This window comes from Aspergillus foveolatus, assembly GCF_047715535.1.
Source record: "Aspergillus foveolatus strain CBS 279.81 unplaced genomic scaffold BDW70scaffold_34, whole genome shotgun sequence".
NCBI classification, from domain to species: Eukaryota; Fungi; Ascomycota; class Eurotiomycetes; order Eurotiales; family Aspergillaceae; genus Aspergillus; species Aspergillus foveolatus.
In genome coordinates this window covers 283063-305992 of record NW_027396098.1, presented here as the reverse complement: position 1 = coordinate 305992, position 22930 = coordinate 283063, and the positions used below count along the sequence as shown (strand labels likewise).

The window sequence follows — 22930 nt, the reverse complement described above, 5'->3', positions numbered from 1 at the left end:
GACCCATATCAATAATCCATTTCTTTAATGTTGATTCTTCAAGATCTGTCAATTTTCTGCAATTGGCAATTACTTCTTTCCGAGAAGCTGTTCCATTGAGCCGGGTCATCAAAGTTCTTGGTGGTACATCAAATGCCTTTGCAGCAGCAGTTTTTGACGTAAAAAGGCCTGTTCTATAAGCATCGATAGCTAACTGCATACGATCTTCTTTTGAAAGCTCAGCCATGTTGTTGTTATTGAATGATGAACTGGTAAAGGGGTGGGCGCGTTGTTTGGCGGTGACCGCGCAGCTCGGTGGTCCGCGCAGCTCGGTGGTGGATTACGTTAACGTAGTCATGATGACTCATCAACTGCAGGTGGACCTGCAACCACAACTAACTCGCTATGGACGATCTAATGTTAATCTACTATTGTATATAGTGCTGTCCAATGTTTCACGAAGAAAAAGGCGATAAAAAGGCCATCTAGAGCATAATAGCAGACATAGCAGGCCTAATTCTGAGCTAGACAGTGATACCAAGGTTCCGAGGTTTAATGTGCCCGCAGCTCTTACATAGCAATTTCTGACAGCAACGACACTATCCATCAGACAACCATGCAAACTAGCAGCGCCGTTACCCTTGGCTGGTGCTTCCTTCCATCTACTTCTGTCGTTTGAGGCATTTAACAAGTTACGCATTTCCCCATGAATTCATTTGACTAATTTGGCGTTCCAGATATTTAGGTCCTGTTTGTATGGCCCCTACCGGAGTCTGGGTATATAGTTGACGAAGAAGTAAAAATAACATCCTTTTCTATGTTGAAGAAGATGTCGCGAAGCTGTCTTCTGATACCGGAATACCAGTTTAATGTACTCCGTCGGATCTTGCCATCCAATTGCCGGGCATACCTAGGTAGCTTCGTGGACTGGGTGGGTGGCACCATCTGCAGATCGCACCTCGGCACCGGTCGGTTAGCTATACTACGTCGGGCCGTGTAAGAGGGGGAGTAGCCGCGACCTCTTTATTAACTTCTGCTTTAAGCCCGGATTTCTCTTTCTGTCCTAACATTCATTTTCAGCCTCCCTCATCAGTTGCTTCTTACTAAGGATGTCGTCTTCTCCCTGTTTAATCAACAGCCCGAAGGGGCACATCCCAGCGTCGCAACGAATCCCAGCCATTGCGCGACCTTTTGTTTCCGCGCGCGCCCTTAAAACACTTGATGCAGTTGAAAAGTTCGTCGAAGAAGAATGTATTCCCGCCGACGCCGTCTACAACCAAGCGCTCGGTGAGACAACGCAGGAGCGCTTCTCAGCCCACCCGCAGATCATGGAAGACCTGAAAACGAAGGCCAAACAGTTGGGCCTCTGGAATATGTTTCTGCCAAAAAACCACTTCAGTGAGGGCGCGGGGTACAGTAATCTGGAATATGGGCTCATGGCAGAGTATCTCGGGCGGAGCTTGACGGCGAGCGAGGCGACAAACTGCGCGGCGCCGGATACGGGGAATATGGAGGTTTTTGCGAAATATGGCACAGAGGAACAGAAGAAGAAATGGCTGAGGCCATTGTTGGATGGGGCGATCCGGTCGGGGTTTTTGATGACGGAGCCGCAAGTTGCGAGTAGCGATGCTACGAACATTGAGCTGAATATGAAGAAGGACGGGGACTACTTTATTCTCAATGGACAGGTTGGCTCCTTTGCTCTGTTGATTCGCACAGGTTATGCTGACGGGAGAACTCAGAAATGGTGGGCCAGCGGCGTCGGCGATTTGCGAACAAAAGTCTTTCTCGTCATGGGCAAATCAGACCCGACGAACCCGAACAAATACAAGCAACAGACCGTGATTGCGGTGCCATCCGATACTCCGGGAATTACAATCAAGCGTATGTTGTCCGTGTTGGGCTATGACGATGCTCCTCACGGCCACGGACATGTGTTCTTTGACAATGTGCGGGTGCATAAGAGCAACGTCATCCTAGGCGAAGGTCGCGGTTTCGAGGTGGTCCAAGGCCGTCTCGGCCCTGGTCGAATCCACCACGCAATGAGATCAGTAGGAGCGGTATATCTTTCTTGTACACGTTCTACATGGTTCCCTAACTGATAACTTCTTCCAGGCAGAAAAAGCCCTCGAATATTTTCTAGCGCGGGTAAACGACCCTCGCAAGAGGCCTTTTGGTAAGCAGCTAAGCGAGCACGGAATCATGCTGGAGCGCATTGCCCGGTCGCGCATCGAGATCGACGCTGCCCGTCTTGCGGTACTCAATGCTGCCATCATGATTGACCAGGGAGATGCCAAACACGCTCTCAAGGAGATTGCTGAAGTCAAGGTGCAAGTTCCTCGGATGTTGCAGGAGATTATAGACCGTGCGATCCAGGCATATGGCGCCGGCGGCGTGTCGCAAGACACACCGTTGGCTAACATGAGCTCTGGAGCTCGAACAATGAGAATTGTCGACGGCCCTGACGAGGTGCATATGCTGCAGTTGGGTCGCAATGAAAACAAACGAGGCAAGGCTCTGCTGGGCAAAATCGAGGCCCAGAAACAGAAAACGCAAGCCCTGCTCAAGCAATACAATATGCAGGAACGGGATGTACTGCAGCTTGACCGGCGTAGCGGGACCTCGGCAAAGCTATAAACATCGCCATCCGATATAGCTGCAAATCTAGTTAGCATTATGTAAAGCGGAACAGATTAGCCCCTTGCTTGTATATGCGTGATTGCAATTAGGGTTGGTTAGTATAAGTGGGTTTGCATTTGCTAATGTATGCTTTAAAGCACTCTATTCTCATCAAGGCCGGCTGGCCCAATTGGCAAGGCGTCTGACTACGAATCAGGAGATTGCAGGTTCGAGCCCTGCGTCGGTCATTTATTTTTTTCTGCGCATAAATATTATGGTAGATGCTGGACGCCCCAAAAAAAGTTCCGCGGGCGGAAATACACGTGATTGTGCTTCAACTACGCCCTGATCGCCTGGAGCAGGTGCCAGTTCACGTAATCCGTATCACCCTCAGCCTCGGTTCGTCGGGCCAGGCCCCGCAAACAACGGCTCAGCTCAAATCTCCAACAACTTCGGCAGTCGGTACTGAAACAACCATATAATACTAGACCTCGGAGAGCTGTTGTTTTCCTTCCTTAACCTGCTGGCCCCTCTAAATTACAATCTATCAGCGTCACTGATCGTCATTCTCAAATATCCACCTTCAGGCAACATAGATACCCTTTCCCTTGGTAAAGAGAGCCCTAAAGACAAGATGGTCTCAGAACAAGACATCACCGTCACATACAAAGACCGAATCGCGATAATCACGCTCAATCAACCAAAGAAGCTCAATGCTCTGAGTGGAGACCACTACTACCTCCTCGGCGAGCGTCTCCGCGAGGTTGACAAGCGCGATGACATTACCATCACTGTCATCACCGGCACCGGGCGTTTCTTCTCTGCGTATGCACCCCTCCTCTGACCATATTCTGCCTAGGCAATTTCTAATGATTTTTTATGCCTACAGAGGCGCAGATGTAACCTCCGCCCGCCCCGGCGCTGGTCTCGGCACAAACGTGCGCCGCGAACTCGTCCGCAACTTCGTCGTCAACAACATTGACATCACGCACACATTCTCCCACCACTCCAAGATCCTGGTCGCAGCTCTAAACGGCCCCGCCGTAGGCCTCTCAGCCGCCCTGGTTGCCCTCGCAGACTTCGTCTACGCCGCTCCCCACACCTTCATCCTAACGCCCTTCTCGTCACTTGGTCTTGTTGCCGAGGGTGGTGCTTCCACAGCTTTTGTCGAGCGCCTTGGAATTGCGAAGGCCAATGAAGCGCTTATCCAGAGCAAGCGGATCACATGTGAGGAGCTTGTGAGCGCTGGTTTCGTGAATAAGGTTATCTCCGCGCCAAGCGGGAAGCCCGAGGATTCAGATGGTTTCTTGAAGAAGGTGTTAGAAGAGGTTGAGGATAGGATGGGCGCGCATTTGAGCCAGAGCTCGTTGTTAAGAATTAAGGAGTTGATTCGGCGGCCAGGCAGAGAGCTTATGGATCGACAAAATACGATCGAGGCGTTCCAAGGCCTAGAGAGGTTTTTGGCGGGGATTCCGCAGGAGGAGTTTAAGAAGTTGGCGACTGGCGAGAAGAGGCATAAGCTTTAGTTTCTAGGGGCTTTTGTTATATGTATAAGTATCTGAAAGGTGGAAACTTACAGGTACCCCCTAAGGTCTGATCAGGATCGGTTGAGGTCAATATATCGACAATGATCAAATGGCTTCAAAAGCAGTTACGCAAAATAACTTTTCCTCTGTTTTCGAAAATAGCAAACGCCGTCTAACAAGTAACCACATACTCCAGAAATCCCCTGCCATCATAGTTTCATGGAAAACTTACATATGAACCTAGTTGTCACTCTCTGTATCCGACTCCTGCCCCTGCCGAGTAAGAATGTCCTGCCACTGACCCAGAAATTCGCTCATCCCCCCGGGCCCAGTCATTGAGGCGTCAACAACTTCCTTAGGTAGTTTATGTGCAGAGTACTGGGGCGTCGTGAATGAGTATGCCTCTGGGTCATCGCGCTTGACTAGTCGGAATTCAGGGAGCAACGGGGCGTCGTCTTCTGCCTTCTCGACTTCTTCCTCAGATTCAGACTCAGACTCAAGTTTCTGGTCACCGTTGCTATGTCCGTTTAATGAGAGTCGAACAAATTGTTCCTCCGCGCTGTCATCCTCTTCTTGAATTCCAATTGGGTCTTTCATGCGTAAGATCTCCAGCCAGCTAAATAAAAGCGGATCTGTCCGTTCAGCCCAAGGATTGATGTCAATAAGCCAGACACGCTGATGCGGTGCTGGAATGTAGACGTCAAAAACGAAGCTCGAGTCCGGGAAGGAGTCCTTGAGCTTCTCATCGAAGAAAGATTGGATACGAGAGCGGAGCGTATCGCGCAAGTCAAAGAGGAAATCGAAGTGGTTCTGGTCGCGCTGGCAGATACATAGTAGAATTCTATTGCGCACGAAACACCGGAATTCTAGGGAGGGGTTGAAGTTGACGTATTTGCGGAGGACAAGGTTATATTTTACCTCAGGCGGGGTGGAGATGGGGGCAGGCGAGTACGAGGTATCTGGAACGCAGTCCTCAAATGGGTGTTCAAGGTCGTGCGTGATGAAGTCGCTGCTTTTGAGCAAGAGGTAAATGTCGTTGGGCGTGCGGCATTGGAGGTCGTTTGTTGCGGCCATCCAAGTGGCGTCTTTGGGTGCGCTCCAATTTAACTTGGGCGTGACTTTGCCGTCGAGTTCGGCGATGGCGGATTTGATCTGCGCGTGAACTTCTGGCCAGTCTTTTGAGGGGTCAGCTTCTTCCTCCGCGTCGGGGTCGTCTGAGAAGTCATCGTCATCGTTGGTCGGCGGGGTATTCTCCGGTGGGAGGACGATTCCATCGGCGTGGAGGTATGAAACGAAGGACGGTGTTAGGGGAATTATTCGGGATTTCGGAGTAAGCGCACGATATCTGCAGTATAACCGGTTAGTTACTGCGTTTTGCTGAAATCCAGTTGAGATATTGCTTACTTTGGTTGCCAATAGTCGTAGGAACAGTGTAGGATATGCGAGTATGTGACCGGAGGGAAAGGCAGTCTTTGTAGCTGGTCCGTGGAGGAGCCAGTCGCATCAGATTCGATAAGAGGCATGCTACTTTGAAATCGGAATATTGTCAAAAGAGAGAAATGGCTGGTGTTTTACTCGACAAAGATAATTTCCAACTTTATGATTCACAGTCCCCTTCCGTATCTGGTACGAGCTGATGCCGCTTTTATGCGGCGATAAGATGGGCCATGGTGGATCTAGTCACGTGGTATATAATAATTCAGACCGTCTGATAGGCCGTGAGATATTCTTCCACGGAGCTTCGGATTCGAGATCGGACCATCAGGGCCTCAAACAACTCCACGATCCTGAATCGCAGTTTCTGGCAGACTACAAAAAGATCAATTAGGCGGAACGATTGCCAGACCTCTTATTCATCCCTCCATTCCCGACCACTTCCCGAGTACTCTGCGCCGAGGCATCACATCTGAAATTAGCTCATCTAATAAGATCATCCACCATCAATATGTCTTCGATTCTCCGTCGCCTCCAAGGAGGAAACCTGGAAGTATTCAAGGTACATACCTACAGTCCTCATTTCATTTCGCCGACCTAATATGGTTTGAACTATATCTAGTTCGGCATGTACGTTCTCTTTCCCATCGGCTGGATGTACTACTTCGGCACGAATCTCGACGAGCGCTTCAGTGTCCCCGGGTTCTGGCCAACAGCCGAACAATCGCACAAGATTCCGCTGGAGAAGGAAGAAATTGATCAGGAGCTGGCGCGCATGCGGAGGGTTGATGCGTTGAAGAGGGAGCGGCGGGAGCGGCAGTTGGCCATGCAGCAGGAACTAGAGGCCCAATCTCAAGCCTTGGCGAAAGCGCAGACGCAAAGTCAAAATCAGCCGGCGTCGGAGTGATTTGGTGATCACAGCGCGGTATACGTTTGTTCTGTATGGGATGTTGGGTTGGCAAAAACTGAGCCTTGTCGCCTGGTGACGTTTCTTATGACATTGTTAGGAGTTCTTAGGGCTTGCTCGTGGGTGACATATCACTGTATAGTATGTAGCATTGATTGGATAATACTCTTCTCTGAGCGTCAAGGAGTTACGACTAGTTTTGGATAGGATGTGTGATGCTTGGTTATTAATGTCTTTCAGATTTTCGTTCTTACCCCGGAGTACACGCAGGGCTACGAAAGCATTCCAGTATCAAGAACCCCTACATAATATAAGGAACAATGCAGGCTCTGTCATAAAAATAGGTTGCTCAATTAAGCCCTGAGGCCACACCACAATTCTTCCCGAAACGACAAGATCTAAACGCCTAGAACAAAACGCCAATCACGCAGCTTTCCAACATATTTGAGAAAAGCATCTCTCAACGCCAGGACCAAACGAGCTGGTAATCCACTTCAGGTCTGAGAGCGGTAAACATGCAGTTGATGTTGAGAACACTAGGGGCACGGGTATCAGAAAGTAAGAGATGGCGGTGACAGTTGAACACAGCAGAAAGCCGCCGATTGTGTCGAAACATAAAGTAAACCGATCCGGGCAGCTCGCTCCCGACAGAAAGTATAAAGACAACCGAAAAAGAATTTGTACTGAAGAAGAGTATCCATGCTGCATTACAACTCCGGTACCGTTGCTGCTGCCGTTGCAGCAGTATTCTGGACCGTCTCGTACACCATCTCTATGGTCTGGGTGCCGCCATCGCGAAAGGCCGTGCTTAATGCCGCCATTCCAGACGAGACAATTGGTCTCTCACCGGCCCAGTAGTAATAGAGGTGGCCGTATATTGTCCGAAGATGGTCGGGCAGGTAGACGTAGGCCGCGGTAAGGATCATGGAGATGAGGGTGAGGAGGATAGAGTCTAGCGATTGCATAGTCAGTGGATGAAGTCAGTGATCGCTGAGGAGCTGAACGTACTGAAAATGAATTTCTCTGTAGGGGTAAGCATATATACAGCGAATGTCACCTCATACTGATAGATCTTGAGTCGAACCCAGCGAATGAACGCAGCAGGTATCCAGAAGACAGTCATTGTTTCAAACTTGTCGACTGTGTGTTGTTTAAGAACACACGAGTGGCGCGGTAAGAGGTGGTTTTATCGAGAGGACGTGGCCTCAACGGATTGAGTTCTTGAAGTCGGGGAACAGACAACGCAAATGAAGCCCGTCCACAAGGGGCACTGTCGGGTTTATGGGTCAGTTGTCCGCTGGTTTCGATATCACAATATATAGGTTAAATTATGAGGCGCAAAATCGACGGTCGAGGCGGATTTCGAGGAGAGATGATTGCGCGTCGATCGACACTGCAGCACCAGCGAATGCGGGGAGGCAAATTTGGAAATTTAGAAGAGTCGAGGACAGTGGCAGCAGGTTGAAAAGATCAGAGAATTGAGAAAGAACAGAGGATAGACCTTTGACGGTCACCAATAATAACAATAGGGAAAAAAAGGGATTCTGGAATCAACTAAGAATAGATAGTAGGTCGAGATCGGAACAGTTCAGCTGTCCATTGAAGAAGTGGAATGGCAATAGTTCACTCCACTCAGGGTCCTGTCAAGGAGAGATTGGCACCCTAGCGGCAGGAGCACCGCATCACAGTTGTCTTTCTACTCAAAAATTATCAGTCTACGGCCAAAGAAGAGGCTACCTGCTATCAATTTTCCTATCCATGTCCCGATCAACAGTAGTTTGTTCCCGAACTCGTATTTAGACCCATGCAGGCACACGTAACCCACCCTTGGCACTGGCACTGGCAGCAGACCAATCCCGTCCAGGCCTAGACACTGCACCGTAATTCTGGAGTTGTCAGCATTTTGCATTTTATGAGGGGCAGACTAGGCATTTATACGGATACCACGAACAACGAGGCAAGTTACATTGCACCGCTTCAGAGTCTGTGGCTGCTGGTCAGCTATAGGACCTAGGTAGTCTATAATCCAACACCGTGGTCTATCTACGTGCACCTGAATCTATCTTCAATTGCATGTCAATTCACCAACCAAATTCAATGCACCCGACATCCCCACTTTCTAGCATCAGTGGCTCATGAACGAAGCTCTTGGTGAATTGAATCGGCTATGGAATGAGTCCGACAATCCGACAATAGCAGAAACGACCATTGTAGGTTTTGCAACGACCATGCTCCGACGCCTACGACTGCTAACCTCGAACATTTCGGTGGCGTCCCTCCGTAACTCCGCATTTCTCAGTCAGATTCTCCAACGACCCATCTCTGCTTCAACACATCTCGCAGAGAAATCCCTCCCACCACGCATAAAGCTTGACGATGCCGACATAACAATTGCTTACCTTAAGGGCACTGGCCCGGGTGGGCAGAAAATTGTGTGCTCCCTGTCCCCCGACCCCCTATTAATCTGATTCCTCCGTTTTGTTTGTGCGAAGCCCGTCGCCTGCTGACAGCTCTGTTTGCAGAATAAAACGAATTCCGCCGTACAACTGATCCACAAACCCACCGGTATTGTCGTGAAATCGCAAGCGACACGGTCGCGCTCTCAGAATGAGAAATACGCACGCCAGATTCTGGCTGATAAGGTCGAGCAGTTTCTAAAGGGGGATCAAAGTCGTATTGCGCTGAAGGCGGAGCGCGAGCGAAAAAAGAAGGCGAGCCGGTTGAAGAAGACTCGGAGGAAGTATCGGGAGTTGGAAGAGAAGAGCACCGAAGAGAAGGGTGATACTCAGAGCGTGGAGGTGGAGGGAGAAATCAATGCTGCGGAGCGACCAGGGTAGAGCTCCGAGGCACACTCTCACTACGTACGGGTGGGCATGGGGGTAGACCGTAATAATACATCTGTATTTGATTATCATGCCATTGACTTTTATTCCAATCAGAGACAGGTACTAGTATTTTGAGGCAATCCTCTGTCTCGGAAGAATATCACGCAATATAACTGCTGAGCATCGCCTTGGCTTGCTCCCCTAACCGTTCTTGAACAAATCCTGAAATTTTCCCCCCATGTCTCTGGTCTGCCTCCTTTAGGTATTTTCCAACCCAGAGCTTTAAGTCGGCTCCGGTGTCGGGCCAAGGATCCCTGGCCTGGGGCCGTATCGTGACAAGAGCTGTGAATCCGACACCGAACGCCATGTCTTCAACGTCATGCTCGGCAATGATGTCGTCCTTGCTAGCCGGCAAAGGCGGAAGCTCCAGAAGCTTGAGAAGAGCTTCGCACGTGAAACCCCATCCCTTCTTATACTTGACTGCGAATGCTTCGGAATTGGCCAGTGTTTTGGTAAATGATATCACTGCGGTCTTGCGGTCCAGCGGGCGCGCGAGCTTTTGTGATTCCGGTAGAATGATGTTCAGGTATAGCTGAACATATAGACTATTTGCGGTCAGTAATTGAGGCTATTCGAAAGAAAGATTCCAATGCTTACCCCTCCTGTACTTTATCAATGACTTGGATAACAAAATCGGCGCTATATCCCTTGGCGTCATTCGCGCACATGAAGTGGTAAAACCGCACGAATCGGAGAGTAAGACTCTCGGTCTTGTGATTCTGAAGGCGAGTGAGGATAATTTGCATGATATCCTTGAAGAACGGTTCCAGTGCGGCCCTAGAGACATTGTCAGTTGCGTGCATCCTGGTGGCCTGCAATAACAACGTACGAAGGGAAGTGCTCAATCACAGCCTCCAGGAGATCGAATCCGTATCCTTCGTTCGTTTTGGACGAAAGCAACTTTTGGAAGATACCAAGCGTGTTGATAAGTTGATTGTTCTCCAGAATATGCTGCGAGCCCCGAGCAATGATGGACGATAGGAGTCGCACAAGCGCGGGGATATTGCCCTTTGATTCCCACACCTGAGGTGCCAGAATGGGAGCAATGAGCCCCTGATAATAGGTTGGCAAAGTACCTGAGGGATTAGCCTCTAAGAGGGCAGCAAAAAGCTGAAAGATGTAGGGAACGAATTCTATAATCACGTCAGTTCACACACCTTCCTGTGAAATAAGTCGGACATACCTGCTATATCCGCCTGGAGTACGGCAGAGAATGGAGGGTAGAGAGCCTGCTCAAGCTTGTCGGGATTCGAGGGAGCAGCGAACCTGTGGTATTAATTAACGGCAGGCCAAACATCTCCAGAGTACCTGTACTTACCGAATAAAGGCACCCAATGTCTCAAAATGATAGTAGTAGAACCTCGGGTTGCTTGGATTGCCACTTATTATTTGAGTAATGTTGATCAAATGTGCCAGCACATTGTCTGTAATGGGGACTACACCCTCCTTGATTACAATCAGAACCCTCATGGCACATTTCATAATGAACTCATTTTCCTGCACTTTCTCAGGAGCAGGATTCTTCTGGATCAAAGAGAAAATATGCTCCAATAGGTCCTTGGCTAGAGGTCTGATTGTGTCCGGGGAAACGATGGGCTGTCCTTGGTTGTCGGTGAAATATAGCACCCGTTCGACCGCAATGGCCGCGTAGGTGTAGACGACAAAGTTAGAAGAGCCAAGGTGGTTCACCAATAAGGGAAACACTTCCTGCCATTGCTCCTTGGTGATAAGACTGCGGAAGAGATAGAGATATTTGATAGCATCAACCTTGAGAATCGGATGCACACCATCTTCAGAAACCAAGTCAGCAGCAAGGTTCTTTTGGAAGAAATCAGTGATGCTGATAAGGCTGTTAGTGGTCGTTACTCCGTGTGTGGCAGTTGCAACCCCCTTCGCTGCAATCGCGATAAAGAGATAAGTTGCGGTATCCTTGGCTTTCCAGTTCAATTGTGGCGAATTCCCGTACTCGTTTAGGTAGTGTTCAATGTATTGCAAAACTGCCTTCGTAACCGATGCCTCAAAGTTCGCATTCAATTGCTTCAAGAAATCCGTAGCAGCTCGTCGCCTCGTGTCGCTGTCTGAACCCTCGAGATCTCGCCGGATAAACTCAATCGGTTCGTCTTCGAAGAGTTCCTCATCTGATTCGCGAAGGCTGACGTTCGGCAAGACAACCTTCTCAATAACCTGAGCGAGGGTGCTTTCTGCTTGGAAAATCTGTGCATGTTGAGACATGCCGGCGATTGAAGTCAGGAACTTCAAGGCCCGGCTAACGAGAATGTCGTATTTTGTTTCTTGTCCGATTGTAGTAAGGAAGTTCCAAGAGCTTTCCACAAACTGCTGTATGTATGGCTGGAACTCATCCCCATACTTTTGCACATAAAGTGTTAGGACCTCGAAGATCCCCGCTCGAACATACTCTAGTTGTCCGGATTCGGCATCGTCGTCTGTATGAAGCAATTGATTGTCATATGTGAGATACTTGAGCAGGATTTGCGCTAATCCGCTCATGTTTTCCTCGAACATCGGCGGGAGATCATGGCAAGAAAGATCGTAAACCAGCTTGACCATCAAATTTAGCTGCGTAAACCCCTGAGTAAGTTGACCTTTATTCGACTTATTCGTTTCGAGATAAGTATCGAGCCCCTGCATACGAAGGGTTAGAGATTTGTTTATAATATGGGGTAACGGCGGGTGGAGCACATACCTGGAAGAGCGTCAAGAAAGGAGTGCCGAATCTCTCTAGAACGTGGTTAATTTCTATGTAAAGGTCATCCGACCGAAATAGAGGCCGCCATCTCTTGAAAATCGAATGCGCGACCTGCAGGACGCCGATGTTGACAGAAGGGTTATCGGGTTGGAGTTTGGAAACAAGGTCCTAGGGAGTAAGTCTCGTGAACGTTGTTGGAAGTCAGGTAGTCAAGCTTACATTGACAAGCGTATCCCATCGTTCCCAGAAATCACTATCCGCAATTACACTAACAGCTTCTCCCAATTGCGTTTGTAGTACCTGTGGCACAGAGATCATCAGGTTGATGAGCTCTTGTTTCAGCGTACCCACTACCTCGAGTGGGAGCTTGTAGTTTCCATCCTCATCGGTCCAGTTCCGTCGGATAACGTTCTTGAAGAGAATTGCACTAGACAGGCGAGTTCCTAAAGGATAAGAATCGGAGGCGGTGATCTGAAGGAGCGATATGGGGAAGTTTGGGTTACTCTCTTGTTGACGAAGAGCGGCCTCGGCTAGCAAACATTAATACCGGACTTGACAGAAGCAATTTATAAGAGAAGCACTCAAATTGCGTCTAGAATTGCCAGACACTTACCTTGTTTCGTTTGTGTGCGGTCACTGCTCGCTGCAAGGAGCTGGGCGATAGACTGAAGATCCGCCATTGGAGGGGAATAATATGAATGCAAGATAGACTAAAGACGCGAACAGAATGTGTGGTTGGACTTGCTCAAGGTCCGGATTAGAAATAATTATATGTTTGAAGAGGATTAGCGGCCAGATTCTTCGCAAGAACGAAGTGATGTGCCAGAACAGCCTTATTCCTGGACAGGCAGTTTGTTTGGTCACTGGGTTGCTTTGGAATAATTTCTAGGCGGTGAGAAGCCGCGGGGTGCTTTAGTCACGTGGTTTGCCGGAACAACATCTTTCCTGCTCCGCGATCGTCGGCGTCGGTGGTCAATGCTCGGGTTCTCAGAGGGGAGTGCTGCTTCATGACGGAGCCTGAAGATCTCATTCTTTCCTTGCAAGGCGCTGGGTAGGGTGTCACCTTGTGAATCTATCTTGGGCTCTTTTCAGGCGCCGAAGCTGGCACATCTCTCCTTAATCGATGAGCTGGGTTTTTTGACACAGCCAATCTTAGGTACTATCACGGCTTAATCTCTTCTGCATCAGGATTCAATTTCTACTTTCGGCCTCCTAAGGCTATTGTCCTTCCCTTAAAAAAATCTGCTCATGGTATGTCGCCTACGCTATCGAACCGTCTGTGGATTATGATGGTCTACGGCATCCGACTCTCTTTTCATGACGCCATTCCAAAGCCCTCTTATCGCTAATCAATCCGCTCTTATCCAGATTCTTATATAATCCGTTGACTCAATCGGATCTCACGTATATACTCTCCGTCCACTAGGACGCATGCCTTCTGACGATGTTTCATTCCCGCCGCGCTCCAAGTACTCAACATCTAGCTTTGCGGACGTTTTCAGGTCGTTAAGCGCTTCCCGGACGAAATCGTTTCCCGCGGCCTCATTGTCGGATAGCAGCAACTCCGTCCACGACTACACGGATGGACACACTAGCTTTTGGAACGCATCAGGATTTGACTCAATGCATCGTGGAAGTGTGGTTTCAAGCTCCTCGGATGCTTCGGGGGGTCGGGACTTTGAGACGTCCGTCAAGTTACTGGCGCAGAAACAGAATCTAGGCCATGCCTGTGACGAAGCGGAACAAGTGGCTAAGGCCCTTCAGTGGTATACTCCGGAACAAGCTCTCGGTCTCTGGGAAGCTGGCTCGCACCTTTTACACCATGAAGGTTCTCCCGACGCTCGACGCAGTGGCTCCCTGTTGCTAGTGTCCCTCTCAGCTCGACAGGACCTTTCCCCCGCAGCTCGGCGCACCGTTTTTGATTCTATATCATCAGAATCCGAAACCGATGTTATCCCAGCTCGCGCCCAAGCCCTAATATCGCTGTCAGACCATGGCAGGCGTTTAGAATTCGCTACTTCGTCACTTCTGCCTCTTATTTCCTCATTCATAGTTCCGCTATACGAAGTCATCTCCTCAGCACGAGCGAAGGCGAGAAAAGCCAAGGTCGGAAAAGCGAATGGGCTTGCCTACGAAGATAGTGTACTGGATGATCTTCTGCAATTCGCGGTTGATCTCATCACCCTGCAGCGAAAGCAACCAGAGAGCGATGAGGTTCGAGAATTGTTAGATCAGATATTCATAATTTGCAGGAAGACGAGTGTTGCAGCCGATATCAAACATTCCTTGGCCGTTTTTGATGCAGTAATCCTATATGGAAATGTGCCTGATGGAAGTTTTACTCCCATGCTTGAGCTACTTTGTAGCATTCATGCATCCGTGAGATCCTTGTCAGGCCCTACATCAAGGGCTGTTCGAAATTTGGCAAAGTCTAGAAGAAAACACGAAATGGTGGATACCCTTCACTCATTCTTGCTCGACTCAACCGGGGAGAATTGTCAGAATCTTAACGTTTTGCGCGGCGCGGTTTACGTTTTCGGTGACCTTATCCTCGCACATGGTCAGGAAGGAATAGCACAACTGCAGTTCGAACCTCTGATGAACTCTCTTCAAGTGGTCCTCCAAAAGAATGATGGCCGATTAGAGGCAGATATTTTAGAGCTATGTTTGAACACTTTGGAGGGAGAGTTCGCTCAAGTTACCTTGGCACAAGACTGGACAGGCTTTGTCAGTATCCTCAATTTCTGTTCTAGAAGGGTTGTTGAAGAACCTGAAACGAGTGCTACAAAACCACTCAGCCCAGATTCACCCCAGTCAAGGGGTAGTGTCATCGATGATGTCAAGCCCAATATCTTGGCCAATATTGTTCAAATCGCGTCCGCTGTTGGATCCCTTTGGGACAGCTTGAACGGACAGCAGAGACTGGAAATCACAAACTTTCTATCCAACGTTTGCCAGCACATTGAGCCAACCCAGGCTGAACTGATTCTAAACACTATGAGGACTGAGAAGCTTTGTGATCCCCAGACCTCAGGATGGGTTCAATGCTGTCAGCAAGTGATTAACTACTTCGTCCGTGACCGTACCAAGCCAACTGAAGTCCGAATCACGGCCCTGGAAATTTTGAAGGAGGCTTTCCATAGCTATGAGTCCTTGGTTCTCTTTCATAAGGAGCGGCTTCTGGATTTAATGCTCGAGGACTTCAGTAATGAAGATAGCATTCTATTCCTGGAGTCTTTAGTGTCCTTCCTCGTCGATAATATCGTTCCCTCGTGTGATGATACTGCTTTCAATTCCTTGATAGATATTATCAGCTCGCCAATGGCCAAGGATTCGAACCCAGGAGGATCAGAGCCGGTTCAAGTCTCCCCCCCGGAAGGCCGCTCGTTGAGTTTCGCGCTAGAGGCCTCTTTAGCGAATATCTGCGCCCTTGGCCTAGTGAGAACGTTCTTAAGGTCACTGAACCTATCAGCAGCCAAGGCAATAAAAGTTTACGAAGCGCTGTTGAAGATAGCAGAGTCTTCTGACCGACTTTTAGACTCGCGCTTGACTGCACTCAAAATGCTTTTTAGGCTTCGATGCGATTCATCAGGCTCCATAATCGTTATCTCGGTGCCCGAGGACGACTTTAGAATGAGCATATCTGGCCGCAACCTTGAATTTGGTTCTCTTACGAACGATTTCGAAGACGCTACCGGAGATTACATTGCAGATAATGATCCCGGCCTGTCTTCAACTCAAAGAAGGCATCCGACCCGTGCAACATCGTCCAGTGCTCTGTCTAGGTCTACCGGACGTAGCACAAGCTATAATCAGCGTGTACCGAAGCTGTCTCATCCTGTATGGGCATATGCCGCACCGCAGGTTTTGCCGGAGGAGCCTCCGGATGGATCCAGTCCGTTTTTATATGCCCGTGCGACACCAAACACGTCGCCACAATTAGATTCGGAACCAGCTCAAAGGATCGCATTGAAAGCGAATGTATGGCTTGAGACGATCATTATTCTACTCCAGCGGGAGACGAACTGGGACATTTATAGCTATGTTCTTACCCACCTGGCACCTCAACTTCAGAACAAAGATTTATTTGACAACGCTGTCCCTCAGATCAAGCTGCTACGCAGCATTCTGTGCGATCAGATCAAAAATGACTCTTTCCGTGAACCCCCGGTATATACCGGAGCGAAGAAGTCTGACGTGGCTGGCTATATCTTTGATTCTCTCTGCGTTTTGATAAGCTATCACGAGCACTTTGCAAAGAGTGAGGAGGATGAACTTGTTCGCTCATTTATGATGGGCATCATTGGGTCTTGGGGAGGCACTTCCCGGGGCTGTATACATGCACTCTCCGTTTGTTGTCATGAAATTCCGCTCTCAGTCACCAAGGCTTTGAATGGAATTCTTGACAAAATATCCAAGCTCATTACGCTGTCCAATCTGGCTGTCCATATATTGGAGTTCTTGGCGCTTCTTGCACGACTGCCCGAAGTCTACATCAACCTGCGGGAAGAGGAAATTCGCACCGTCTTTGGAATATGCATTCGACTCTTGCAGACCTCCCGAGAACATAGACTCAAGGTCACCGAAGCACCGAACAGGAACCCCCAAGGCGCTGCAAGAACCGGGAGCGTCGTTGGTGAGACTGCAGCTTTGCCCGGCAACGAGATGTCCGAGCCGTCCGCTCAAGATGCTATGTCTACATACATTTATACGTCGACACACCACGTCATGATTTTCTGGTTTCTGTCGTTGAAATTACAAGATCGGGCGAAACATATCAACTGGATAACTAGCAGACTCATTTTCACGGATGAGCATGGGAGAGAGACCCTGGAAGAGCAAAGCCAAGTCTTCCTTGATCTAATGCAAAGGGTCGCTTTCTCGGATTTGGGTGAGACTATTCCCTATGTCACATTCCCCCCGTCTCCCGAAGATGGGCCGGTTGTAAAAAGATCCTGGATTGTGGGCATGAGCATAGTCACTCTGGAGACTGCCGGTGTTTCTGGGTTGACGCAAATCACTAAGAGACAAGCATCGGGGACAACTTATGCAATGTATCAACAGCGTACTGCTCCCATCCTGCCTCATCAAATCCCAATTTCCCAAGATGCTCATCTGCATTCGGACAACATGCATACCAATGTCCTTCCCAGTCACATTATGCTTCAACTGACGGCAACGGCTTTCCCCACGCCCACTACAATCCAGCCTATACCACTACCGGATGACGATATCACGCGCCGCGCCCTAAGCACATTTGATCGTAATGATATCGTGGATGGACATAAGATTGGTGTCATTTATATTGACGACGGTCAGACTACAGAGGCAGAAATCCTCTCGAACACTGCTGGCAGTCCTGATTACGAGTATTTTCTCTCGCAACTCGGTACAAAGGTGTCGCTCAAGGAGGCGAGGTTCAACACTCAGGGCTTACACGCCGAAACAGATGGGGAATTCACATATGCATGGCGTGACCGTGTCACCGAAATCGTTTACCACGTGGCGACGATGATGCCCACCAATTTCGACAGTGATCCATCCTGCATCCTCAAGAAAAGTCACATAGGGAACGACTTCGTGAACATTATTTTCAATCGTTCCAATACTGCATTCAATTTTAACACGATACCCTCCCAATTCAATTTCTTCAACATTGTCGTCAGTCCTGTCTCTCGACTCACTCAAGGAGACAAAGTGGCTTCCGCAGCAGCATCGAACCCTGAGAACATGTTCTATTGCGTCAAAGTAATGAGCAAACCAGGGTTTCCTGAAATCTCCCCTGCTGCGTCGCCAAAAATTATCTCGGGCAAGAACCTCGCACCGTTTGTGCGCATTCTTGCACTTAATGCTTCGGTGTTCTCCCTCGTTTGGAACAGTCAGGGCGAGCATATTTCATCCTGGCGCAATAGACTGCGTGAGATCAAACGCCTACGGGAACGGGTACTGGGATCACAATCTCAGAACGCGGATACACTGGATGCCACATACCCTACCCAGCGCCGCAACACTAAAGCCAACATCTTCTCCGAAGAGGTGCCGGTCCGTACCAGCTCTGGAAGATCTGAGATCTCAACCGACTGGAACGCGACAGCAGACTCGAATATTCTCCAAAATCTGGACTTTTCGCGTTGGGCTAGGTGAAATGCTGCGCAAACCCCGCGTTTCTCACTGTCACCGCAGCACCTATCTTCTTAAAACTAAGAGTGTGCCATTGATCGACACATCTTCGCTGTCGCCTACAATGCGGTTACTTATTTTTTTCCGCCAACTTTCAATCACCTGAGCGGTCATTCATTCCACTACTTAAGACCACAGTCATGCATTCTTGACGGTGGATTGATGCAATAAAACTCTGCATGTTACGATACCGCCCCTTATCGACAATTTTATTTTTCTTTTCACTCTCCCTTTATCATTTCCATGTATACCTACTGTACATCTGCACAGGAGTTGGACGGGGTTTCAAAAACCGAGCGAGCAATGCGGTACGATACGGTAGTAAGGTTGACTGTTACTTATATTTTATGATATGAAGGAAATGACGGATACTAAAAGTTTGTTTTTGATATGACTTGATGACAGCGTTCTTTTCTCATTTCTTTGTTCTTATTTGCCCATTCTCTCTCCTGCCTGTCTAACGACATACGTACCTACATTTTCTATCTTCTTGTTCTGACGTGATATCATATCGCATATGAATGGGAATTGTATGAAGTCAATAAAATGTTCTCTTATTGGGACAGGAAAGAAATAGATGGGTTGGCAATTCAACCTCTTACTTTGTAAAGCTGGAATATGTACATGAAGGCTAGAAGCCCGCGCCTGCGACAGCCAAACTTATCTCAATGTTGTTCTTGGCGTCAGTCTATCTTGATATACATAGCAGACAAAGAAATAGATCCAAGCACATGCAATTATCTTTCTAAAAGTACAGAGCATCACAAGTGGGTGTCCCCTTCTACAAAAGACAGATATATTGCAAATAAACCACTAAGTAGTACACGGCCGTATATAGGAACCACTGGGACAGGGTAGAAGAAACGCAGTTGATATCTTCGATGTGATCAGAATCATCTGCATTTCACCTCTACTTTCCCTCTAAGGGGTTGTTGTAGTTTTCAATCCGCGACTAGCTAGATCACCAACCAAAAATCTCTCCAACGCTGAGTGTACTCCACCGCACCCCAGCAATGGAGAAGAGAATAAGGGCGACATCTACAACACCCAGGACAAGTGCACCAAACATAAACCGCGGGCTGAAGACACGGTAGAGCATAAGGTGGCGGCGGAGATGACCCGCCCACATTGTTGTGGCGAGGTTGATCGTCGCAAAGTAAAGTATATATGTTGCTGCAGCCTGAGCAACGTCGGAGAGGAGTTTGAGGGCTGGTTTTTCGGAGGTTGAGGCGATCTTATTGTTGAGTTGAAGGGGCCGTTTCCATAAAACGGTCAAGGGGACAGTAATAGCGGTAAGAATCTGCGCGCCAAAGGTGTTGAGGATGACGAGGATTGGGGACCAGGGATACTTGACGGTTGTGAGGGGGATGAATGCCGTTTCCCACTGAATGCTGCTAATGGTTGCCTGGTGGCCTGTTTTGAAATAGTAAAAGGAGCCGAGGAGGCCGAGGACGACAGGGCCGATGGAGGAGTTGTTGGTGACGAGGGCGTTTGTGTCAAGGATTTCAAGAAGAGAGAGGATTTGCCAGAGGAGGAGGCCCATGGCGCCTTGGCCCATGGGCTTCTGCATGAGAGTGATGGCTAGACAAAAATTGATTGCGAGGAAGAAAAAGCGGGTGCCATGAACGTTGCCGAAGCCAAGGATTGTGACTGTTGTTCTTGGGAGTTGTTGTTCGCCGAGCGAGGGACGCTTCGGTTCGGGCTCTGCATTTGTTTGTGCCACGCTGATGCTCACGCACGGTTTTGAGTATGTGAAAGCCGTTGTGCCAGCAGCAAAAGCAAGGCCGAGGACAAGCTGGGCTAAAAATACGCGGACTGTCTTCAGACTTTCATCGCTGAGAGGTAGCCATTCTTTGCAGTCGATTTCCTCCAGTACCCAGAAGATTGAGGTGACAAACAGTCCTAGGCGGAAACCAATACCAATCCACAGACTGGCCGCTCCTTCATAGGACTTCGATCCGGCATAGAAACCTTTGATGACTGTTGGCAATACGAGCGTCACGAGGAATGGAATAGTCAGCTGCCACGGAGCGGAGGTTGAGGATGCGCTAGAAGCATAGTAAGTCGAGCGGCAGAATGGCATTTGCTCCTCCCGGCAAAGGCGAGATAGAGATGCTATCCTTCCTAATATGACGAACACGATTGAATGGTAGACCCCGAGAACCCTGTCCATAGTTGATTGTTGACGCATGGAAGAGACGCCGGCAATAACTCCGAACGTGGAAAGAAAGAATAATAAGATCTCATCTTCCCAAATCGTATAAGAATTGGACGCAAAGCCAATAGACTGACTGACGGTGAAAAGAAAGGCAAGCCAACCCCAAAGTGAGTTCGGTAAAGGCAGCGATAAGCGCTGTGAGCTACCGATAATTGCGACCGAAGCGCCACAGATGCTTCCGATGGCTGCCAGTAGAGCCGATAACTCCGGCACTTTCATCTCAGTCAACCCAAGAATGGCTAATAGGGTGCCAACGATAGCGCCCAGGACGGATCCTAGTCCCACGCGGGAAAGGAAGGGGCCTGTGAGTTCCGTTCGGTCAGACTGCACTCCGCGAGCATAGAAAACAAGCAAAACAATGCCTGCAAGGAGTACTCCAATTCCTTGCATCATGCTTGGCACATCAAAATTTGCCCATAGTCCGCGGCAGGCTTGGAGGGTATGCCGTTGATACTGCTTGTATGCCTCATTGATTGAGACGAATCCCTTCGGGTTGGGTCTACCATGATGAGCTTGCCACTGCCTTTCCGCCGTTTCCCAATATCCCAATGATCCAGATTCCCCACTGTCCTCTGACCCCCGGTTTTTGGCATATGCTTGCTGATATCGCTTGATTTGCGCGGAAGACAGGCGATTTACAGTTACCAGGTTTTCCCAGTCACTTCCACTAGTACCAATGAACGCTTCCTCGATTGGGGAGCCCAGGTTGTTGAAAGGAATGGGAAGCCCCAGAAGCAACGAGAGGGTTGGAACAAGGTCGATCTGGGGAACAAATCTTTCGCGAGCGTACTTTGGTGGCATAATTGTTTCCTGGCTGGTACGTCCAAAAACCCCCTTCTTAGAATACATCCATAATGCAGCATCGACTTCGTCATCAGATTCGCCGCCATGGTCACCTTTTGAGTCCATTCCATGATCACCCATCACGACCAATAGCGTAGTATCGTCGATCTTATCAATGAGATCCCGGATAACCTGGTCCATCTGTTTCAGTTTCGCTGCCATAGCATGATGACTCGGGCCATATCGGTGGCCAGCGTGGTCGACCCCGAGGTAGTGACCAAAGATCACATCCCACTTTGTATAGTTCTGAGGTTCCAAGAGAGGGAATAGGTTTTCATTGACTCCATTGTCAACAGTATGCAAGTCCCATACATTGAATGAATCAAAAGGCCGGGTAAGGTCGGCATTAAAATAACCTGGGAAAAGGGCTTGCCAAGTATCGTCGCCAAGTTGCACAATGCTCTTCCCTGCCGCGTGAAGCTGAGCAACGAGGTTGTCTTCGTCAATTGCTGTGCCGGCAAAATTGGATCCCGCATCGACAAACGTAGGCAATGTCCCTGTAGTCAAGCCCTTCAACCGCTGCAAAGTAGTAGTCGGTGGGTCCGCAATGAAGGGAAGGAGGAAAGCATTTTGCGGCGATTTGACGGCTGTTTCATACAGCACTGGGATGTTATCATGAAAGAGCTGGGCGCTCTCAGATTCGGCATTTGGCGCAAACGGAACTGTAAAATCGTAGCGCAAAGCATCGATAATAATAACAATGGCCTTGTCGAATGATTTTGGGTGCCAGCATCCTTCACGGTTTGCCTGATTCGGTACGGAGGGCGAGTCGTCGAAGGGAAGATCATCACATGACGACTTATTTTCCAACACCATTCTAGTGAGGAGAAAGCCTTTGGTGAAAAAGAAGATACCGACAACATGTAGGAGCCTAGTCAAATAACCAGTAATTAGATTCGGCCCTCTCTGAAAATCAAACACAACCACCTGGGATGCTCACAATATCCAGACAAACACACCAAGCAGACTCAGGTGCTTATATTTGAACTCTCGTTCCAGCTTTTCCACATGGTCATCCTTTAATCTGCTCTTATTCGCGGTACGAGACTGCATGTGAGACACCATCTTTGCGCTCTGTGTTCTGGGAGGGTCGGAAGGCCCGGGTGACGAATTCAAAAAAGGCCCGGATTTATTGAGCGCATCGGCGGTAGAGCTATCATTGCGAGAGCTCATCGTTGCAGCTGCCGTTGAAAGATGACCTTTCGAAGCTTATATCGCGTGGTCTCCCCAACTCGGAGATTTGAAGGCGCGGAGGTATCGGACTCGACAGGTCGCACTCAATTCTCCGCCAGGAATATGCGGCTTGTAAGGCTATACCAAGGTTAAGGCTTCTGGAAGGTACAAATGACTCGAGTCGCCCAAGCGGACGCAATGTCGAATTTGATCCCTCCTGGGATTTCTCCCTTCCAAAAGGTTGGGGCTGTATGTTCAGGAGCTGCAGATGCTCGGGCTCTTCTTCGTGCGTGCGTTCAGGAGATTGAAAAGCTCATGAGCCTAGCTGCAGCTCCATCTGATACACCGGGTGCTACTGGACACGGAAGGAATAGGGGCTGGCACTGCGCAATTGCAAACATTCAGATGTGGACAAGGCTACAAGCACTTCCCACCTGGCAGCTAAAAAGGCGCCAATTA

The 22930-nt window shown here is 49.0% G+C and overlaps 10 protein-coding genes and 1 non-coding gene across 11 annotated transcripts; 7 read left to right on the top strand and 4 right to left on the bottom strand.

Annotated features, from left to right (window-relative positions):
- Nucleotides 1-619: 619 nt before the first annotated feature.
- On the top strand, nucleotides 620-2886 carry BDW70DRAFT_75188 (acyl-CoA dehydrogenase/oxidase). The gene is made up of 3 exons (XM_073744767.1): nucleotides 620-1667; nucleotides 1722-2039; nucleotides 2095-2886. Exons 1-3 carry the CDS (start codon nucleotides 1089-1091, stop codon nucleotides 2614-2616), a joined length of 1419 nt encoding a protein of 472 aa, XP_073594783.1. The 5' UTR covers nucleotides 620-1088; the 3' UTR covers nucleotides 2617-2886.
- On the top strand, nucleotides 2774-2846 carry BDW70DRAFT_t127. The gene has a single exon. It is a non-coding gene; the product is annotated as a tRNA-Arg (tRNA).
- Nucleotides 2887-2914: 28 nt separating the features above from the next.
- Nucleotides 2915-4225, top strand: BDW70DRAFT_138976 (dodecenoyl-CoA isomerase). Its single transcript, XM_073737324.1, has 2 exons — nucleotides 2915-3423; nucleotides 3488-4225. The coding sequence occupies exons 1-2, from the start codon at nucleotides 3233-3235 to the stop codon at nucleotides 4122-4124; spliced, it is 828 nt and encodes a 275-aa protein (XP_073594782.1). The 5' UTR covers nucleotides 2915-3232; the 3' UTR covers nucleotides 4125-4225.
- Nucleotides 4226-4244: 19 nt separating this feature from the next.
- cdc123 (cell proliferation protein CDC123) lies at nucleotides 4245-5697 on the bottom strand. The gene is made up of 2 exons (XM_073744766.1): nucleotides 5529-5697; nucleotides 4245-5469 (listed from the first exon to the last, which is right to left on the bottom strand). The coding sequence occupies exons 1-2, from the start codon at nucleotides 5645-5647 to the stop codon at nucleotides 4365-4367; spliced, it is 1224 nt and encodes a 407-aa protein (XP_073594781.1). The 5' UTR covers nucleotides 5648-5697; the 3' UTR covers nucleotides 4245-4364.
- Nucleotides 5698-5878: 181 nt separating this feature from the next.
- BDW70DRAFT_75162 (uncharacterized protein) lies at nucleotides 5879-6569 on the top strand. Its single transcript, XM_073744765.1, has 2 exons — nucleotides 5879-6120; nucleotides 6181-6569. The coding sequence occupies exons 1-2, from the start codon at nucleotides 6070-6072 to the stop codon at nucleotides 6463-6465; spliced, it is 336 nt and encodes a 111-aa protein (XP_073594780.1). The 5' UTR covers nucleotides 5879-6069; the 3' UTR covers nucleotides 6466-6569.
- Nucleotides 6570-7172: 603 nt separating this feature from the next.
- BDW70DRAFT_161258 (serine palmitoyltransferase small subunit family protein) lies at nucleotides 7173-7588 on the bottom strand (the record flags this gene model as incomplete). The annotated part of the gene is made up of 2 exons (XM_073740954.1): nucleotides 7173-7417; nucleotides 7474-7588. The coding sequence occupies 2 exons, from the start codon at nucleotides 7586-7588 to the stop codon at nucleotides 7173-7175; spliced, it is 360 nt and encodes a 119-aa protein (XP_073594779.1).
- A 1105-nt stretch (nucleotides 7589-8693) lies between these two features.
- Nucleotides 8694-9302, top strand: BDW70DRAFT_151312 (peptide chain release factor family protein; the record flags this gene model as incomplete). Its single annotated transcript, XM_073739277.1, has 2 exons — nucleotides 8694-8897; nucleotides 8988-9302. The coding sequence occupies 2 exons, from the start codon at nucleotides 8694-8696 to the stop codon at nucleotides 9300-9302; spliced, it is 519 nt and encodes a 172-aa protein (XP_073594778.1).
- Nucleotides 9303-9373: 71 nt separating this feature from the next.
- Nucleotides 9374-12883, bottom strand: BDW70DRAFT_75149 (putative chromosome segregation protein Cse1). The gene is made up of 8 exons (XM_073744764.1): nucleotides 12671-12883; nucleotides 12277-12587; nucleotides 12055-12225; nucleotides 10669-11993; nucleotides 10534-10616; nucleotides 10180-10483; nucleotides 9948-10127; nucleotides 9374-9895 (listed from the first exon to the last, which is right to left on the bottom strand). The coding sequence occupies exons 1-8, from the start codon at nucleotides 12735-12737 to the stop codon at nucleotides 9451-9453; spliced, it is 2886 nt and encodes a 961-aa protein (XP_073594777.1). The 5' UTR covers nucleotides 12738-12883; the 3' UTR covers nucleotides 9374-9450.
- Nucleotides 12884-13274: 391 nt separating this feature from the next.
- On the top strand, nucleotides 13275-18309 carry BDW70DRAFT_75143 (putative GTPase activating protein (Tsc2)). The gene is made up of 2 exons (XM_073744763.1): nucleotides 13275-13308; nucleotides 13426-18309. The coding sequence occupies exon 2, from the start codon at nucleotides 13489-13491 to the stop codon at nucleotides 18199-18201; it is 4713 nt and encodes a 1570-aa protein (XP_073594776.1). The 5' UTR covers nucleotides 13275-13308; nucleotides 13426-13488; the 3' UTR covers nucleotides 18202-18309.
- On the top strand, nucleotides 18310-18630 carry BDW70DRAFT_75139 (uncharacterized protein). The gene has a single exon (XM_073744762.1). It carries the CDS (start codon nucleotides 18417-18419, stop codon nucleotides 18591-18593), a length of 177 nt encoding a protein of 58 aa, XP_073594775.1. The 5' UTR covers nucleotides 18310-18416; the 3' UTR covers nucleotides 18594-18630.
- A 408-nt stretch (nucleotides 18631-19038) lies between these two features.
- Nucleotides 19039-22527, bottom strand: BDW70DRAFT_169141 (mannose-ethanolamine phosphotransferase GPI13). Its single transcript, XM_073742617.1, has 2 exons — nucleotides 22239-22527; nucleotides 19039-22169 (listed from the first exon to the last, which is right to left on the bottom strand). The coding sequence occupies exons 1-2, from the start codon at nucleotides 22469-22471 to the stop codon at nucleotides 19199-19201; spliced, it is 3204 nt and encodes a 1067-aa protein (XP_073594774.1). The 5' UTR covers nucleotides 22472-22527; the 3' UTR covers nucleotides 19039-19198.
- Nucleotides 22528-22930: the final 403 nt, after the last annotated feature.